The sequence below is a fragment of the Melopsittacus undulatus genome (genome assembly GCF_012275295.1).
Source record: "Melopsittacus undulatus isolate bMelUnd1 chromosome W unlocalized genomic scaffold, bMelUnd1.mat.Z SUPER_W_unloc_7, whole genome shotgun sequence".
Classification (NCBI taxonomy): domain Eukaryota; kingdom Metazoa; phylum Chordata; class Aves; order Psittaciformes; family Psittaculidae; genus Melopsittacus; species Melopsittacus undulatus.
In genome coordinates, this window is record NW_022993949.1 from 243,580 (window position 1) to 264,214 (window position 20,635).

Here is a 20,635-nt window from a genome sequence, read left to right on the forward strand (position 1 = left end):
GCAATTGCTTTGTCAATTCCCCCTTCTCTAGCAAGTGATCCCAGCTGCTTGGCTTCTGTACCTGATAGTTCATGACCATCGGCCCCATTATCCCAACATCAGAGCAACCAGGTGATGATGTGCTCCCCTGGTTGATGGGTGAAATCTTTTCGCATATTCCACAGCTCAGTTGAGGTCCGAGATCGAGAAGTCACCTCTTCTTCTTCGTCATGTGATGATGACCCCTGATCAGATACTAGACCAGGTGGTGGATACATAGTTTCTTCATCCTGCCTCCTCCTTCTTGCCTCTTTTTTGGTTTTTCTCTTGTGTACAGGAGCAACCGATATTGGTACGAATTGGTCCTCTGCTTCAGCTGCAGTGATTATCACTGTAGTTTGACTAGCAACTGTACTTGTTGCTGGGGTAGCTGCACTGTCTCTCACAGCTGAAGTTTGGGTAGCAACTGTACTTGTTGCTGGGGATGGTGTAGCTGCTGTACTTGGAGCTGGAACAGCTGCGCTGACTTCTGTGTTGCCCTCAGATCCAGGGACATTTTTTTCCTTTTGAAGGTGTTGGATAATGACGAACAAGGCCCTATAGGCATAGGCCAAGCCCCAGCATGTTGCCACGATTTGTCCATCTCTGGTATGGCCAGGACGACAACACACCTCATTTAGGTGTTTTACTAATTCTTCCGGATTTTGCACTCGTTCGGAAGTAAAATTCCAAAGTACTGGAGGGGCCCATTGACCTAGATGCTTGCCCATACTATCCCACACACCCTGCCACTCATGGTTGTCCAGCCTCTGGGAAGATCTCTTGGTCCTCCTATGTCGTCGTTTAACCCCAATACAGGACCAGACCTGACTCCGCTTAACTCTTGAAATCAGATGAAATAATTGTGGGCAAAACACACTCTGTATGCATGCTACTATGGTGATCCCCATCACAATCAGCATACAAGTCTCAACATTATTAAAAGGCCATTCAAAACTCTCAAAACTCTCAAATGATGCTGTAGACCATCTGGACAGAGCACTGGGAGGATAGAAGAATGTCTCCTTCACAGGTTGACCACCAGAGAGGGAGAAAAAAGATGTGAAATTGCTAAGTACTTCTATTATATACCTCCCAAAGTATAAAGTTGGTGACCATACCGGGAACACAAACCAGATCAGTTTCATAGAATCATAGAATCATAGAATAGTTAGGATTGGAAAGGACCTCAAGATCATCTAGTTCCAACCCCCCTGCCATAGGCAGGGACACCTCACACTAAACCATATCACCCAAGGCTTCATCCAACCTGGCCTTGAACACTGCCAGGGATGGAGCATTCACAACCTCCCTGGGCAACCCATTCCAGTACCTCACCACCCTTACAGTAAAGAATTTCTTCCTTATATCAAGTCTAAACCTCTGCTATTTAAGTTTCAACCCATTACCCCTTGTCCTATCACTACAGTCCCTAATGAATAGTCCCTCCCCAGCATCCCTGTAAGCCCCCTTCAGATACTGGAAGGCTGCTATGAGGTCTCCACACAGCCTTCTCTTCTCCAGGCTGAACAGCCCCAACTTTCTCAGCCTGTCTTCATATGGGAGGCGCTCCAGTCCCCTGATCATCCTCGTGGCCCTCCTCTGGACCTGTTCTAACAGTTCCATGTCCTTTTTATGTTGAGGACACCAGAACTGAACTCAATACTCCAAGTGAGGTCTCACGAGAGCAGAGTAGAGAGACAGGATCACCTCCTTTGACCTGCTGGTCACGCTCCTCTTGATGCAGCCCAGGATACGGTTGCTTTCTGGGCTGTGAATGCACACTGAAGCCAGCTCATGGTCATTTTCTCATCGACCAACACCCCCAAGTCCTTCTCCGCAGGACTGTTCTGAATCTCTTCTCTGCCCAACCTGTAGCTGTGCTTGGGATTGCTCCCACCCAGGTGTAGGACCTTGCCCTTGTTATGGTTATACTTCATTAGGTTGGCATCAGCCCACCTCACAAGTGTGTCAAGGTCCCTCTGAATGGCATTCCTTCCCACTAGCGTGTCAACAGAACCACACAGCTTGGTGTCATCAGCAAACTTGCTGAGGGCACACTCAATTCCATTGTCTATGTCAGCAACAAAAATATTAAAGAAGACCGGTCCCAACACTGATCCCTGAGGGACACCACTCGTTACTGGTCTCCAGCTGGACATTGAACTGTTGACCACAACTCTTTGAGTGCGGCTATCTAGCCAGTTCTTTATCCACCGAGTGGTCCACCTATCAAATTGATGACACTCCAATTTAGAGACAAGGATGTCATGTGGGACAGTGTCGAACGCTTTGCACAAGTCCAGGTAGATGACGTCAACTACTCCACCCCTGTCCATCACTTTTGTAGCCCCATCATAGAAGGCCACCAAAAAGGTCAGGCAGGATTTCCCCCTAGTAAAGCCATGCTGGCTGTCACCAAGCACCTTGTTTTTCATGTGCCCTAGCATGCCTTCCAGGAGAATCTGCTCCCAGATTTTGCCAGGCACAGAGGTGAGACTGACTGGTCTGTAATTCCCCGGGTCATCCATTTTCCCCTTCTTGAAAATGGAGGTTATATTTCCCTTATTCCAGTCATCGGGAACTTCACCTGTCTGCCATGATTTTTCAAATATGATGGCCAGGGGCTTTGCAACTTCATTCGCCAGCTCCTTCAGGACCCACGGATGGATTTCATCAGGTCCCATGGACTTGTGTACGTTCAGGTTCTTAAGATAATCTCAAACCATATCCTCTCCTACAGTGGACCCAAGGTCTAGGTTTTCACAGTCCCTGCATCTGCCTTCCAAGACTCGGGTGCTGCGCTCAGAGCCTTTGCCAGTGAAGACCATGGCAAAGAAGCCAATCAGAACCTCAGCCTTCTCCAAGTCCTGTGTAGCCAGTTCTCCCGAAAGCTTCCTGAGGGGGCCTACATTGTCCTTAGTCTGTTTTTTAGCTACTACATACCTATAAAATCCCTTCCTGTTATCTTTAACATCCCTTGCCAAGTTTAGCTCCAATTGGGCTTTAGCTTTCCTAACTTGGTCCCTAACTACCCTGACAACATCCCTGTATTCATCCCAGGCCACCTGTCCTTGTTTCCACCTTTTATAAGCCTCTTTTTTCCTGTGAATTTTTCTCAGCATGTCTTTATCCATCCAAGGGGGTCTCCTGGCCCTCCTGCTGCACTTCCTTCTGGTTGGGATGCAACACTCCTGAGATTGTAGCAGGTGATCCTTGAATATTAACCAAGAGTCTTGGGCCCCCTTGCCCTCTAGGGCTATATCCCATGGAACCTTGCTAAGCAGGTTCCTGAAGAGGCCAAAGTCTGCTCTCTTGAAGTCCAGGGATGTGAGCTGCTTCTATTGTATCACAAGTCATTAACATAAAGAACAATGAGATAAGAAACTTAGCCCAAATCCCATGATTGATAAACACGAACACAGCTAATATATATTGAAAGTAATTGGTAAAATCATGAAACTGTGAGATCAAGAGAAACAACTGTGAGAGCCAATAAATCAGCATTGTGACAAATGACTATAAATCCTGTCAGATTTGTTGTTATCTCAACCCCTCGTGCCCCACATTGAGCGCCAAAAAGAACTGTCGTGGTTTAAAACCCCACCTCAGTCTCCCGCAGTACCACACACCCCTTTTATTCCCCCCCCCCCCACCTCCCCACTCCCAGAGGGATGGGGAGGAGAACCGGAGGAATACAACTCCCACGGACTGAGATAAAACCAATCCAGCAATTAAGATATAACACAAATCACTACTGCTACCACTAATAAATCAATGATAGAGGAAATAAACAAGGAGAGAGAATACGATACCACCCGCCGAAGCGAGCCCAACCCGGAAGAGAGTTAACCCCCCACCCCTTCCGGCCAACTTCCAGTTACCTCCCCGAGCATGACATGCTGTGGTACAGAATACCTCCCCGACTAGCCCAGGCCAGGCAACCTATCTCTCCCTCCTCCCGGCCTCCCCTCCTCCCTGGCAGAGCATGAGCTTAGAAAAGGCCTTGGACAAAAGCAAACATTTAAGCAGTAACTCAAAAACATGTGCGCCACCAGTAACCGCTCCCAGCCCGAAAGCCAAAACACAGCACTGCACCAGCCACCAGGAAGGAGAAAAAATGACTGCTACTGCTGAACCCAGGACAAGGAGGAAGCAGAGACAGGACACCTGACCCATGCTAGTCAGCTGCTCCACCCCTGTCCATCACTTCTGTAGCCCCATCATAGAAGGCCACCAAATTGGTCAGGCAGGATTTTCCCCTAGTAAAGGCATGCTGGCTGTCACGAAGCACCTTGTTTTTCATGTGCCCTAGCATGCCTTCCAGGAGAATCTGCTCCCACATTTTGCCAGGCACAGAGGTGAGACTGACTGGTCTGTAATTCCCTGGGTCATCCATTTTCCCCTTCTTGAAAATGGGGGTTATATTTCCCTTTTTCCAGTCATCAGGAACTTCACATGACTGCCATGATTCCATCTATGTCCCATGGACTTGTGCACATTCAAGTTCTGAAGAGGGTCTCAAAGCAGATCCTCTCCTACAGTGAGCCTAAGGTCTTCATTCTCAGTCCCTGCGTCTGCCTTCCAAGGCTAGGGTGGTGTGGCCAGAGCATTTGCCAGTGAAGACTGAGGCAAAGAAGTAATTCAGAACCTCAGCCTTCTCCAAATCCAGGGTAGCCAGTTCTCCTGAGAGCTTCCAAAGAGGGCCCACATTATCCCTAGTCTATCTTTTGTTTGCTACATACCTATAGAAGCCCTTCCTGTTATCTTTCAAATCCCTGGCCATACTCAATTCTATCTAGGCCTTAGCTTTCCTTACCTGGTCCCTAGCTTCCTGGACAACACCCCTGTATTCTTCCCAGGCCGCCTGTCCTTGCTTCCACTTTTTATAAGTTTCTTTTTTTCCCCTCTAAGTTTTCTCAGCATCCAGGTAGGTCTCCTGGCCCTCCTGCCACATTTCCTTCTATTCGGAACACAACACTCCTAGGCTTGTAGCAGGTGATCCTTGAATATCAACCAGCAGTCCTGGGCCCCCCTGTCCTCTAGGGCTATATCCCATGGAACCTTGCTAAGCAGGTTCCTGAAGAGGCCAAAGGCTGCTCTCTTGAAGTCCAGGGCAGTGAGCTTGCTGCATGCTCTTCTCACTGTCCTAAGGATCTCAAACTCGACCATCTCATAATCGTTACAGCCAAGGCTGTCCTGGCACATCACATTCCCTAACAGCCCCTCCTTGTTCATGAGCATGAGGTCAAGCAGGGCACCTCTCCTCGTTGGCTCCTCTATTATTTGCAGAAGGAAGTTGTCTTCCACACAATTGAGGAACCTCTTCAATTTCTTGTGCCAGGCCGTACCATCCCTCCAACAGATATGGGGGTGGTTGAAGTCCCCCATGAGGACAAGGGCTTTCGAGCATGAGGCTGCTCCTATCTGTCTATAGACTGCTTCATCCACACAGTCCTTGTGATCAGGTGACCTGTAGGAGATCCCCAGTATAATGTCCCCCATTGCAGTTCTCCCTTTGACCTTAACCCACAAGCCCTCTCTTGACCCAACACTTGTTCCCAGACAGAGTTCCATACTCTCTAGCCTATCATTAACATAAATAGCTACTCCCCCCTCCTCATCTGCCTGTCCTGTCTTTCCTAAAGAGCCTGTAACCTTCCATTTCAGCACTCCAGTCATAAATCAGTCATAAATCCAGTCATAAATCAAGAAGCACGTAGTCAATTTTGGGCAAGCATGCAGGGCCTTAAGGACTTACCTAAAGAGAAATGTGTATGCAGAATCTAACTGAAATACAGCCCTTATGTTGTGACAGAAAACCAAATACAGATTGCCTGTCCACCACAAGGCAATGTGACAATGTACAGTATGCAAACACTGAAGTTAGCTGCCAAATTCCAAGTACGTGTCCTAAGACAGAGAATCTGGGCATCTTCTTTCCCCAACAAGAAGCTACATAGCACAAAACTGTTGGTCTTGATTTAGCAGCAAAAGGTTGGCCAACACAATCAACTTCTGTCCATCAAATAGAGACTGAAAGAAGGAAGGTTTCTGAACCAACCCCACCCTCTTACTGTGAATGCAGGTGCAGGAGGCCTCATCAACACAAGGTTTATATATAAGCACACAGGTGAGACTATGCAGACAAGAACTCAGATTATTCTACTGAAACCAAGGACAGAGGTTTTTCTCCTGTGTCATTCTACAGTTTAAAGAAATAAGACACTGTAGAACTGTTGTGGTTTAAAACCAAACTGCACAGCTTGCGTGGTTTAAAACCCCACCTCAGTCTCCCGCAGAACCACACACCCCTTCCCCCCCCCCCGCTCCCAAAGGGATGGGGAGGAGAACCGAAGTAATGTAACTCCCACAGGTTGAGATAAAAACCAATCCAGTAATCAAGGTATAACACAAATCACTACTGCTACCACTAATAAAAACAATGATAGAGAAATAAACAAGGAGAGAGAATACGATACCACCCGCCAAAATGAGCCCAACCCGGAAGAGAGCTAGTTCCCCCCTTTCCGGCCAACTTCCAGTTACCTCCCTGAGCATGATGTGCTGTGGTATGGAATACCTCTTTGGCTAGCCTGGGTCAGGTGTCCTGTCTCTCCTTCCTCCCAGCCTCCCCTCCTCCCTGGCAGAGCATGAGCTCAGAAAAGGCCTTGAACAAACCAAACATCTGAGCAGTAACTCAAAACATGCTTGCTATCAGCAACCATTCTCAGCCTGAAAGTCAAAACACAGCACTGCACCAGCTACCAAGGAGGAGAAAAATGACTGCTACTGCTGAACCCAGGACAAGAAGCAAACCGAGCTACTTTCATACTTGCTACTAAACATACATAAAGGAAATGAAGATTAACAAGGTGAAGGTCATACTTTCAACTCATCAGCAACTGAAAATCCCCCCAAATTTAGAAGACCTCCTGCAACTCAATGACATTATTAAAACAGATGTACATGATTTCTAACCCTTATGACTGAAAGTGAAGTGCTTGCTTTATTCAGATGTATGGAGTTTTATGAAGGAGTTTTACATGTTTAGCTATTGAAATACTTTGATTCTCCTGCTGTCATTAGTTTTGTTAAAAACCCCAAGCAGTCAGTAGTAGAACAGTAATACCTACACACTTAAGTGAGACTGAACTGCACTTCATCTCCCTACACAGAACATAAAAATAGAAGAAAAATTTTCTACTGGTTCTATGAGGCATTTGCTATGAGTGTCCCAATGCACTGAATAGGGGAAGGGAAGGAAAGGAAAATAGTGTAAGGGTCCTTCAAAACTTCAAATACACATCAATCCTAACAAAATGACCCCATATACTAAACAAAAACAACTGTAATGTATCTATGATACAGGTATTGGTGAAACCCTGAACAATAACTTACTAAATTTACCTTATTAGCATTTGTATGCTGAAATAATATTCATTCTAGAACATCATTATTCCTACTCTCTCAGCAATGTGTGGTTATTACTAATTTTAAGTTAAATGAGCCACAGTTAGAGCAGAACATTTAAGACAGGTATTAGTGCATTTTCTTTAGTACCATTAAAACTTCTCAATACTTTATACATTGCTATCTTCATGTCTTTCAGGGCAAAATATCTAAAACCTAAGAACATCATGGAGTAGCAGGAGACAACAAAAATAACAGAGTGAAAGTGTATCATCTCTAGTCAGGATGGAGTCAAAGTAAAATATAAAATCAAGTCATCAAATATTCAGCTCTAGCTCTATTACAGTGTTGACTAACCTTGATAAAATCTTTGATAAGCTGGGCTGCTTTAACCCCGTTCTGTACATTAAAGCTTATATCAACTTTTACTTCAGTGAAGCAATCTGTCAGTTTAATAATAGGCACCTGCAAGAGAAAGACAGGTTAAGTCAATACAGATTTCCAAGAGACATTTGGTTTCATTTGTACTTACATGCACCAGTAAAACTGAAACATTTTATGACTTTGTTGAGAGAAAACAGTACTCCTGTTTATTTAAGAATGCACTCTCCTTGCCAATCTGTTTACATCAACTTTGCTTTTCTAACTCATAAATGCCATTTTCAATTTACTATCCTGTTTAACAGAATTTAACAATCTTCAAAGTGATTCCTTTTAAAGTGTTTTTAGTCATCTCCTAGTGCAGCAGCACAGCTCTAGTGGGAAAAACAATCACTAGAGGGAGACAAATGCTTAAGAAATGAAGATCAATGGTAATAGATACTCAAGAAAATACACACTCCTGTCATTGTGGGTCATTGATTCCTCATCAAAACTATCTTCAGACAAGAAGCACAAGATATTGAGAACACTCCGACATATCTCCACCTGAGTAGTTCCCAAATTACCTCTCTCTACTAATAATAGCTATCAATTAGACACCTGTTTAACCCCCAACATACTCTTACAATTAGCAGAAGGTAGAAAGTTATAATGGAATTTATCCTATCCTGTGCAAGGCATACTATTACATATTTATATAAGGCTGTACTTAGTACTTACTTCTATGTGGAAATGTATTATGTCTGCTTACTTACAATAAGAAAAAATTACTTATGTAAAAATTGAGTCAAGAAATTCACAAGTTTAATCACATTAATTCACAACAATGACTAGTATAATCTCACTTTAAAACAAGTGTATGTTGTGTAGTATGAAAAATCAGATTATTTTCCCCAACAGAATAAATACTTCTGTTGTAGCACTATCAATTATTTTAGAGTAATAAAAAACTGTAATAAATAAAAAGGTTCTATCTTATATTTATATATAATTTCCGCTTCTGAAAATTCATCCTCTTAACCAAGATATTTTATTAGACATTTAGCTTAGAACAAGGAAACACCTTCTTCCCCCAAACTTACAGTTGCTTTATCTAAAACCTTTACTGAGTTTTCATCTGCTACATTGTGCTTTCTAAGAGCTTCTTCCAGGGTCCAAAGAGGCAATGTCTCCCACTTTCCAAACACAACTAAATCAATATCACTGAAATAGAAAGAAAGCACAGATTTATTCAAATTAAAAGACCAATGCACTTAAAAGATAAACAGCTGACATCCACACATAACTAAAATAAAGCTGACAGAATATAACCAAATAATTTATTCTTAATTTTCTGAGAAAAGAGGTGGGGGATGAACTCTTACACCTGGGGAACTACAGAATATTTCAGATTACCAAGGGAGGGGACAGACACACACACACACACAAATAACTTGGGCTGCAAATCCCAAGATTAGTCTCCTCAGGCCACGCTGTCAGCAGAAATGGATCTGCTTCTCCAGAGTGATTCTGAGCAAGAAATTAACTTGTTGTGGAGCACCACCTTTGGGCTGTATTAATCAGTAATGCTGATTTAACAGCCTGTCACTGAAAGGGAAAGTCCTGGTCTCCATCCTCTGCTCCCAGATGCATGGCCCTGTCTCCTCCTTTGCTGTAGGTCTGGTGTTTGTCTAATCTACAGCAAATCAACTCAACATATTAATGGATGTGGCAAAAACCAATTCCCCACCCCTAAAAAAAAAACAAACAAACAAAACACTGTTGGGTAATTTCCTGCCTCTTTGCATTTCAAAGTTGGGTTTCTGGGTGATCAGAGCACCAGCTAGCACATGGTAAGCAGCTGGTCTGTAGCGCCAAGAACAGGGAACAGGGAAGGAGACAAGAAAATGTGGCAACTTTGAATTCAGGAAGCAACAAGCTGTTAAGCAAGATCAAACTATCTAATTAACTTCATTCATTAACTCGGCTCCTTGAAGAGGTGTCTCCATCCCTACACTTCCTCCTTATGCACGTACACATTCATCTGACTACAAAGGGATTTGACACCCTAATTCAATGCCTAAACTCAAATCCAAAAGATGACTGGTGTCCAAACCAAAGCCAGTGAGGGCTACTGTGAGATCCTGAGCTCTTCCCTCTTTGCTCCCCAACTTCTTTGATTTTCCCTGCTTGGTTGGGAACACAAAGGAGACAAGCATATAACCCTGCAGCTATACGAGCAGACCAGTGGCACAGAAAACTGTGCAACAGGTGGCACCAAAAAAAGTTAGGAATACTTTTCCTCCCAACAGATCCTACAGGTCTGCTGTTTCACAGACAACACTGCTTTAACAACCTCAAAGAAACCGAAATATCTCTTGCCAACAAGCAGTGTCAGCAGCAGTTCAGCTGCATGCCATTTAGCTGGCAAGGGTAGGCAGCACTTAGCCAGCTGCAGAAAACTATGTTAAAAACCTGCTTGGAGAGCAGCAAATGCTACTGGACACTTCTAAACTAAATTGGTGTTAAACCCACCACTGATGCTGAGAGTTAACAAGACACATTTCTTTTCTGATACACACCAAGAGAGAAAAAGCAGTTCTGTTGTCACCCTGAGTATAGATATTGCCTGAAAAATAACAGAGATGCAGCAGCTAAACAACCCTGTACCCAAACCTTCAATATCAGCTTAAGTAAAAGATTAGACAAAATATAACACAGAATAACAGAATAAAAAAACCAAAAACAAACACACTGTAGGTCTTTCTGAATCCCAGAACCTGAAATCTAAATTAACTATACAGTTACTGATAGGCAGGGAAAACTTAGAGCAAAAGGAAGCTTGGACAGAAGGCAACAGTGAATTAATTACCCCCATGCAAACACTCATTATTTTGAAAGTATAGCAAGTACTGCCACAGGAGGGGTTTTTGTCAGCTTATGTACTGTGTTTAAAAATACCTGGATTTTTTCTCCCCCCAAAACTCAGCTGAGACAAGCATGGAGAAAAGGCAGTATATGAAATCAAATAGACAACAGCAAAGTGGTTTTGTTGCATCAGTTTCAAAACAATCAGTCATGTGGATAGGTATAGCTCTCGCATTATCAACAACCCATCAAGTTTAATCAAGCCTATTTAAAATCAATGGGGAAAAAAAGGCCAAAAATGAGGTATTGTGAAAACAATATGTATTTTTACACCTTACTTCTGACTTTCAAACCAGAAACTGAGCAATTCAGTCTTCCTGCAACCCCTTAGACTAAAAGTGGGTATTAAAACATCTGTCAGATTCTTTTTTCAAAAGTACATGAATTGATGACTTGGGTATCCAGCACTTGTAGTCAGTACTAAATACCAATTCCTCATGTTCCCAAAGTACAGAACTCAGTTCAAGTGTTAACTTCAGGACTTATGCCATTTAAATGTGTTTGTCCCCTGCAGCCATTTAAGCCTTTCATTCTATTTCTATATAATTGTCAAAAATACTTACATTTTCTACACAGAAGATACCAATGTAACTGAAAAATTACTTTTCTTTATGAAAACTAGTAATAAATTTGGAAAAGGTAGATGGTAGCTATTATACAGATTTCACTAAAGAAGAGTGAAAGAAAAAAAGCAATTCTGTATGCAATCTTGTCTCTTCAGTGCTAAGATTATCATTAAGAAGGTAATGTTAAATGTTTCAATTTAATCACCTGTGGAGATAAAACTTAGCTTTTCTTTTAAGGCCAAACTCTTATTTCAGTTCAGTCACTAAGAAAGCCAAGTCACAAAACATGCCTTTTTTGACAACATGGTATTTTCAGATCTTTTACTAATACATGCAAAATCTATATAGCCACAGGTACTACAGTTAATAGTCTTAATTACTAATTTTTGTATACACTTTGCAGAGTACTAATAGCTTAACACTTTCTTAATATAACAAGTATACACACAAGTAACAGATATTAGGAGATCAAATAAGGCAGTACAAAGGCATAAACTCAAAAGGCTATTTTTTGTACAGAATTTACACTGAAAAATTACTGACCTTGTAGGTAAATATAAACCAGTTTTAAAACTTCCAAATATCTGCACCTGAAACACAAGAACAGAAGAAGAGATTCAGAGCAGCACTGTTGAGAAGGACGTGGGGGTGTTGGTCGATGAGAAAATAAACATGAGCCGGCTTCAGTGTGTGCTTGCAGCCCAGAAAGCAATCGTATCCTGGGCTGCATCAAAAGGAGCGTGACCAGCAGGGCGAAGGAGGTGATCCTGCCCCTCTACTCTGCTCTTGTGAGACCTCACCTGGAGCATTGTGTGCAGTTCTGGTGTCCTCAACATAAAAAGGACATGGAACTGTTGGAACAAGTCCAGAGGAGGCCACAAGGATGATCAGGGGCTGGAGCACCTCCTGTATGGAGACAGGCTGAGAAAGTTGGGGCTGTTCAGCCTGGAGAACAGAAGGCTGCGTGGAGACCTCAGAGCAGCCTTCCAGTATCTGAAGGGGGCTACAAGGATGCTGGAGAGGGACTATTCATTAGGGACTGTAGTGACAGGACAAGGGGAAATGGGTTTAAACTAAAACAGGGGAAGTTCAAGTTAGATACAAGGAAGTTCTTTACTATGAGGGTGCTGAGGCACTGGAATGGGTTGCCCAGGGAAGTTGAGAATGCTCCATCCCTGGCAGTGTTCAAGGCCAGGTTGGATGAAGCCTTGGGCAACATGGCCTAGCGTGAGGCAGGGGGGTTGGAACTGGATGATCTTAAGGTCCTTTCCAACCCTATCTATTCTATGATTCTAAATCATCAGGATTCAGAAGACAAACAAGTTCTATTAAATTGCTTGGAAAGGCTGGTTATTGCTACCCTGCACTGGTATATTTTGATACTGCTAACATGCACATTCTGAATAGAAGTACTCTTTTCTGTTAAAGCATTTACATCTTCAGTGTAGTGTAAATTGCTAATCTTCAGTGTTATTACCCACAAAACATTAATAACTTTGACTTTTCTATTACAAAACCTTCTTTTTAATATAAAAAAATTTCACCATGACTAAATTTAGCAAAAAAACATAACCCAGATTTAAAACACTTTAGAATGACAGAACCTTAAGAAAAACCCAGTTCAGTACAATTTCTTTTCTGCATTCATATCGCAAAGTATACCCTTCACTTTTTAAAAACATTATCTAAGTTTAATATATTTCCATTGCTTTGCATACTAAAAAAAATTGCATCACAGTTCTTTTGGAACTACAGAGCAAGTTGCACAACTCTGTTTATTTCTGCTTAAACAAAAAACAAAAAAATGTTTCAGAGTTTCACATCCCCCAGATTTAATTTTGCTGGATTTTTACTAGCACTGGAGGTTTAAATAAGGAGGTGTCCATTGTAAGCTGTCCAAACCCACAGATCAAACATTGGAATAGGTTGCTCAGGGCAGTGGTGGAATCACCATCTCTGAAAGCATTCAAAAACTGTGTAGATGAGGCCCTCAGTGATATGCTTTAGTGGTGGTCTTGGCAGTGCTCAGGTAATGGTTGGACTTGATGATCTTAAAGGTCTTTTCCAACCTAGCTGATTCCATGATTCTAACTTAGCCAAGCCTCGCAGGGAGGTTGGACTCCTGATAAGTCTCAAAAGGGGGACTGGTAAGACTTCAAAATAAAAATATCTACACATTTGGACTAATTTTCAACCAGACAGTCTTCTGATGTGTTTCCTGGAGCCACCTTACAGACTTGTGTATTCTGCTTCAGTGAGTCTCATGCACTAGCTTGACTGCCACTTATTTGTATGTCAAGTGACCCACATTTTATGGTTTTCCCCTTAGGGATAAGAAAAAGGGAGAGATGGGAAAAGACAGTGTTTTGCAAGTAAGTGTTTTGATACTTTATTAGACTAGGAAGCTAGTTGGCATGCTTCCTCTTGATTTTTTCATATCATTTAACTCTTCTTACTCCCTCAACCCACCCCCCAAAAAAGCACATGCTGACAGTAATTTGAATGTTGAAAATTCACAGCTTCTCAAACTAGAAAAGACTGCAAGAGAAGCCACAGAACTAGCATCAGTATTGCACTAGATCTTGACAAAAGCATAAAGGCATCACAAAGCTAAGAATGTAATAATAACTATTATTACTATTTTCAATACAGGATAATAATAAAAGCATCCTCTGTAAAACTGTTTGGGTTCAGTCAAACCAGGATTTATTTGTCCACCAGAAATATCTGAAAAGTGCTTTTCCACAATCAAACAACCACTGATGGGTTTGGAAAAAAAATAAATGTCCTTTCACATTTTCAAACAAAACTGTATGCTCAGCTGAACAGCAAAGAGAGCCTTTACTGAATAAACAATCCTGAAAATATTCATAAACTGATACAACATATGACCTTTACAGAAAGGAACGAGACAATATTTGCTGTTGTACAATAATTTGGAATATGAGAAACACTGGATTATTATAAAAGAAACCCACACTTCAATCCCTCTCATCAAATCTGGAAAGATGGGAGAGGAAGAGTGAGGAAATCGGAACAGAACCATTAAAGGATTTTGATTTATAGAATTGGAATTTAAACTGTTCAAGCTCTGGAGCCATGTACATATCTAAAGTATCCCAAATACAGGACACTATCATGACTTGAGAAATCTGAGACTTAGTTTTGTAGTGTGCCAACGCTACCACTTATGGTTTTATTCTATGTGGACAGAGATATGTATCTGCATTCATAAGATAACTTAAGACTTCACAGTACTGTAATGGACTCGTACTCCTGTATGTTATTGTTACTATTTATCCCACATTTCTTCAAACTTACTCGTATTAAATTCCAAAGTTCCTGGATGAGCTTTAACTACAGTGTGTGTCCAAATATGTCCTCACTATGCACAACAGAACTTGGAAATCCACAAAAGCTTGGAAACTCTGCTTCCAAAGTCTCTCCATCAAAACAAAACAAAAATCTTATCTGTAGCCAGTTTAGAGTTCCCTTTCTTCTACATCATTAAGAAGAATTTTCTGAAGTTTGTCAAGCTAAATAGAGTGAATCTTTTTACTTCCATTCACAATGACCATATTTTCATAACTGAATTGTGTGAAGTATGCCACATTACCTCTTTTCAGATTTACGAAGCCACATAATTATTCAGACACGAAGCTGAGGACATTATGACAAATACATCCTAAATTCCACTGTATAACTACTTATTTGTTCAGTAGTAAAACTTTCACGTTCAATTGGTCAAGAAGCTTTGTCTTAAAATGCTTCCATTTAATGTTTTGGGTTGTTCAGTTTCAGCGTAATTAAAGCCTTTCTGATGGTCAGAGCCTTGCTGATGCCAAGAACAGTTCTCACTTAGTAGGAATGTTTCCTTCTAAGCACACTCCCTTGAGTCAGAGAGCAAATGACTTCTGTATATAAAGTAACAGTTTAGGATACCTAGTTTTACCCTCCCTCCATCTGCTTTTTCAGCCTCTTCCTAAGTGGAACAGGAACAGACATATTCTACACACTCTGTACATTCAGATTCATGAAGCCTGATTTTCATTTTCCTTGGTATCTGATTTTTATAGAGTATGTCTTATGTACATGTTTAGTGAGAAATTACAAACTGAATGTGCATGTTTAACTTACAAGTTTATTTTAGCTGGATTTGCTGCATCTATGACTCAAAATGAACAGCTTAAAGATTAACTTACTATTTTACACTGCAGCTAAAGATAAGGACATTGGACCAGATAACACTCTACCTTCTCAGAGTGTGTACTCAAAACTTAAATAAAGTAGCTAATCCGATACAGATTTCCATAAGGTTAGTGATTGACTCAAGCAACTGAAAAATTACAACAAAAAACTGTCAAAGTTGAACACAGTTGAGTTCAGCAGTTCAGTTCCCGACCAGATCTGTAAAGTAAGTATTAGAAAAATAGCATTACTGTAATTTCTAGATTGTCACCTGGCATGCTGTGTCACTGTTCAGTTCCTCTCTAGCCTCCAGAAAATGGAAGGGCATACAAGAGAAGAATTCTTCCTCAATGTAACAACAGCACACAAAATGCATTTAAGCTCTGAAGAGCAGCTACTGACTTGAGAAAAATTGGCACATTCTTGCTCTCTATCATTTTCAAGAACAGCAAAGAAAGAGGGTCATAGCAGTTTTAACTGGTAATAATTGAAAAGTGAACTTCAGGTTTCAACTACATTGTGTGAGCTTCCTCTCAGTCACATTACAGCTAAGTCCTATGGCCAGCTGTCACTTGTGGCAGAGCTTGTAATTTGTTTCCCCCTCTTAAACAGATTACAGCTAAAAAAAACAGTTTAATTAGCTTAAAGAAAGACTTTTTTTTCTCAAGCCCCCAGTCATATATATATATATATATATATATATATAAAACAAACATTTTAATACAAAAGGCCTAGCTTTTACAGATCAAGTCTGTCCTACAAACAGAGCATCTCTGGATGCACTGAGTTCTTGTGCCCTCTTCAAAGTGTTAGTGGTAACAAAGAAAGATCCCCTGGTAACAAACCCATTCTCCCCATTACACTAGTTAAGTCTGAAACACACAAACTTATTTAGGAAATAGCGGCCTCTTCTTCAGGCTGAAGAAGTCAGCTATTGTGGTGAAATCCCCTACTATAAGACTTTGGCAGGGTGTATCAAAGCACTGGTTTCTACCCACACTATTTCCTATACTATCACCTGTCAAACTGGCAGCCCACTAACTCCTGCTCTTGATTAGGATCTACAACACTGTTTCACTGGGTTAGAGGAGAGCTATACAACACCTGTGAGATATGCTAAAGTCTCTTACAGAGTCCCCTTGGAAAGGTTGTTTTATTCAAAGAAAAAACTACCAGATACATGTTGTACTGACTATCATAGCTGTACAAAGGCAGCTATCACTGAGTGAAGAGTGCTCCTTCCATATGATATGTCTGTAGGCAGATAGGGTCTGGTGGCTGGAAGATAATACTAATATGCTGACCATATGAACCACCTTGAAAATGTAAGTGTATTTTACACACAAAACCACACACCACATACCTATAGTTTAGAAAGAATTCATTTTCTGTGATATTCTGCCAATTTCTAAAAAGTACATTCCAAAAAAAACAGGTGAAAAAGATCTAAAACGAACAGTGGTTTTAAGTCACTCATGTCAAAACACTATCTTTTACTGTGGCAGGATCAAAGAGCATTCCTTATACTAAAGATTCTGCTGTCTGACCTTGGTTTACCATTCCAGCTAACAAGTCCTTATTTTCAGTTATTGTTATCTACAGATAGATGACTACAGCTATACATCTCCATTCTGGAAATGTTAGTAGAGGGGTAAAATTAAGCTAGATGCAATTATGCTAAAATTCCAAATGTGTGCCCATAAAACCATCTTGAGTTGTAAAAGCATCTTCTTTGGCTTCCCTTTAATCCGACCTTTATTGAAATAAAGCATAGCTCTGCACAGAAGAAACTTGTTTCAACTGAATGAAATACTAGCAAAAATCCATCTTCACTGGAAAGAGGCATTTCAGATTTTAAGCTCAATACACAGATCTACAGACTTGTTTGTTCCTGTACAAAAAAAAATGGTTCCTTTAAATTTGTCAGATATCAATTTAGTTTAACTGCCCATTAAAAATAGCATGGTCTACGAAACATGGCATTGCTGGCATTCCACCTTAATATTCAGGACCACAGGTCTTTGGACTAGAAGCCCTGCTACTAGCAAAGTGATGACTTTCAGTAGCTTTGGTTTGGTTTTTTTTTTTTAACACAGTACATTACAAGCATGCATGCCTGGTATGTTCTCAATTTTAGTAAATAAATATTCATGAGACTAAATGTTGGCATACCTTATGACCTCTCTTTGACTACAGTAGATCTAGCTTGTCTTTGTTCCTATGTGTGACAGAAAATGTTGACCTGTATTATTCTAGGAAGAAAGATCATCTCTCTCATTTGACCAGAAATCCTTTTGTTGTTGTTTTTGGTTTGTGCTTTTTTAATATGGAAAAACAAACAGTATTTTCATTATTCAATATTTCACAAAGCAAACAGACACAAAATGTTGCTTTCATTTATTAAAAAACAGAAGTGTCCTACTCACATCTGCATTAGGCCAGAGCTCTTTTATAACGTTTTCTATCCTGTTCACCACTTCCATCCGCATTCTCTCTTCTTCAGGTCTGGGAGACATATACTTATAAAAGTCAATGATTTCTTCATGAAGACTAAGAAAGAGGGGAGAAACAAACAAACAAACAAACAAAAAAACCACCAGAAAGTCATGGAAAAAAAACAAAACAACACAAGAGACTGAAACAGCAACCACTCTAATCAAACATGCTTTTTGAGCTCCTAGTTACCTATCTAATTATGGGGCAGTTCAAGAGTAGCATGCAATTAAAAGAGAAAACAGTTTCACAACACTTGGCAATGTTTAATTTCCTGTTAGCTTCTTGTGCCATAGGTCAATATTGCTCTGCACTGGCTAAAAGTGTGGAAGCAAATCTAAATCCAAGCACCTTCAAGTCACATTGAAAATCACACTCTGTATTTTACTGCCAGTGTAACAGAGAAATGGTTCAGTCTTCAAGTCTGAATGCAGCTGTAAGCTCTGAGTAAAAGGTTTGCAAAAATTTAAACAAGAGGTTTTCAGATAATGCTTCCTAGTCAGCCCTTGGCACCAGCAAGGGTGTTTCAGGCATCAGTCTGTGTTCAGTAAAAAGCTTTTAAAAAGTTGATAGCAATTGTGCCAGTACTAGAGCTAGAAAAAAAAAAAAAGCTTCTTTTACTGCTTAAAGACACAAACTATGCACTCTCCCCCCATAACAAGAAAATAAGTAGTACACATACAGCAGTGGTGGCTCAGAAGAGTAAATGATTGACAGGCAGTTAACCCATATATTTGACAGTTTACCATATTACATGTCAGTCAATAAGTTGTGTTTAGAGTACCTATGATTAGAGCTGAAACAAAAATGCCTTCATACAGTGCTACAAATTTCTGTGCTTCCATAATATCATAAACACATCATCTTGACTCACAATGTATTTAGAAAAACAGACACAACCCTTTAACATCAGCCACAGAGTAACAAATCTGTTTCCTGCATTACAGTAATAGCTATTTTTTAAAAATGCATTGTTTCTAGTTACCAAGTACAACCGCATCTCCTCTTAAAGTTCTGAGGGACCATCAAAAGAGAGTAATTTATTAAGAGCAGATGAGATGGGGAATCTAATACTTCCCCACTGCATACACACTTCAATAAATCCAATGTTAATAGCTGGAAGTTGAATACAGGTAGCAACAAAATATAAAAATATCTGAAAGTTGTATTTAACAGTGTCAGCATAGGGACAGAACTCAAACCATCTGCATTATGTTCTTCAATACTGCAGCGTTATGAACAGCGCAAGCTTCTTTCAGAGACAAAGAAATAAGATATTTATGTTACCTTTCACTGAGCGTTTATGGGAATTTTCCCCACACGTGGTTAGGGGAATAGTCATAAGAGCCTAGCAACTGGTGGTGGCCATCACCACAGCTCTCTATAGCTAACACATACAGAAAAACTGAGAGTTCCTCCAAAGGGTAATCCAGACAGATACCCAATTCAGACAGCTTAATCAACCTTTGGAGAAGCTTCTCCTCCTCTGACACCTACAGAAGGAGCCTTACAAACACTTAAAACTAAAACAAAATACCCCCCCCAGAAGATCACTTGCAAAAATGCAAGGTGTCATCTTCCATCTCCCCCCTTACTGCCACACTAGCACCATGCCCTGTTCACACACATCACCTCAGGTACCACAAGGATGTTCTGAACACAGCTGCAATATTCATACCGGTGAATGCTGTTTTCAGCATTTATTTTGACACTGCTAGGAAATTTCTCACCTCCTACAGCTGCTTTCTTGTTTTTCCCCTGGAAGCTTACAACCTGGGGTTAATGCGCACATTCCAAACTACTACTGCCATCCCTTACAGAGGGGGCACTGACTCCTCTGCCTTTGGCTTTTCAGCCATCTCCTGTTCTTCTACTCTTCACTGCTATTCAATTTGTTGGCACTTAAACCTTCTTACAGCTATCCTCCCCTTGTAAGAGCTGAATGAAGAAGTACATGACAAAGCACGAGTATTCCAAAAACCACATTCCCTCTCTGTCCCCACTGCCAATCACACACACCAAATCGCTAATTTAGTCCCCATGTGCTTGATCATTAAGGTAGCATTCAAAAACAGGAGCAACAAGGAAAACAGGTAAAAAAAACCCAAACTCTAGAAAACTCAAATTATTTTTCAACTGTAATTTGGTGAACCAGCTTACAGGAAGACCTTGGCTTCCTATCATGCATAGCAAACTCTTCACTTGATTTGTGGGCTACAGCATGGTGATTTGATCAAGCCCTGTTTCTGCATCTGCTCCTCTGGCCTAGCTGCAACAGACTGGTAACATCCACAAGGCACAAGCTTTACCCCAGAGCAACGTTTTAGTAACATAAGACTGAGTGCACACATGCACTGCGTGCCATGCAGACTAGCACCACATTGCGTAAGGGGACTTAACAGCACAAAACGTGCTGGTATAATATGAAGGGGACTATCCCTGAGGAGAAATTCATGTATGGCACAGCACAAATCCATACCACCAGTTGTTAGCAGGCCCAGCTGCTGCTCCTGGGCTTCTGCTTTACAGGAGTTAATTGTTCCTGTCCCATAGGGGAACTTTGAAAGAATAAGGCAATCAGCAATGAGGTCCCCAAAGTGCATAAAGGGCCAAGCCATACAGACACTTTTCTCCTTCTTAGTAGCTGGTGCAGGGCTGTGGTTTTGACT

The 20,635-nt window shown here is 41.1% G+C and overlaps 1 protein-coding gene across 2 annotated transcripts in view; it reads right to left on the reverse strand.

Annotated features, from left to right (window-relative positions):
- LOC117438307 (terminal nucleotidyltransferase 4B-like) overlaps positions 1-20,635 on the reverse strand; it is a 53,243-nt gene that overhangs the window by 17,867 nt on the left and 14,741 nt on the right. The window contains exons 2-5 of one of the 2 annotated variants that reach the window (XM_034073856.1): positions 17,900-17,978; positions 11,829-11,875; positions 8,895-9,015; positions 7,789-7,896 (exon numbers count right to left, since the gene is read on the reverse strand). In XM_034073856.1, coding sequence (XP_033929747.1) covers positions 7,789-7,896; positions 8,895-9,015; positions 11,829-11,875; positions 17,900-17,978 — 355 coding nt within the window. Of the gene's footprint in view, positions 1-7,788; positions 7,897-8,894; positions 9,016-11,828; positions 11,876-17,899; positions 18,024-20,635 lie in introns of both variants that reach the window. The other variant, XM_034073855.1, reaches the window with a different exon arrangement.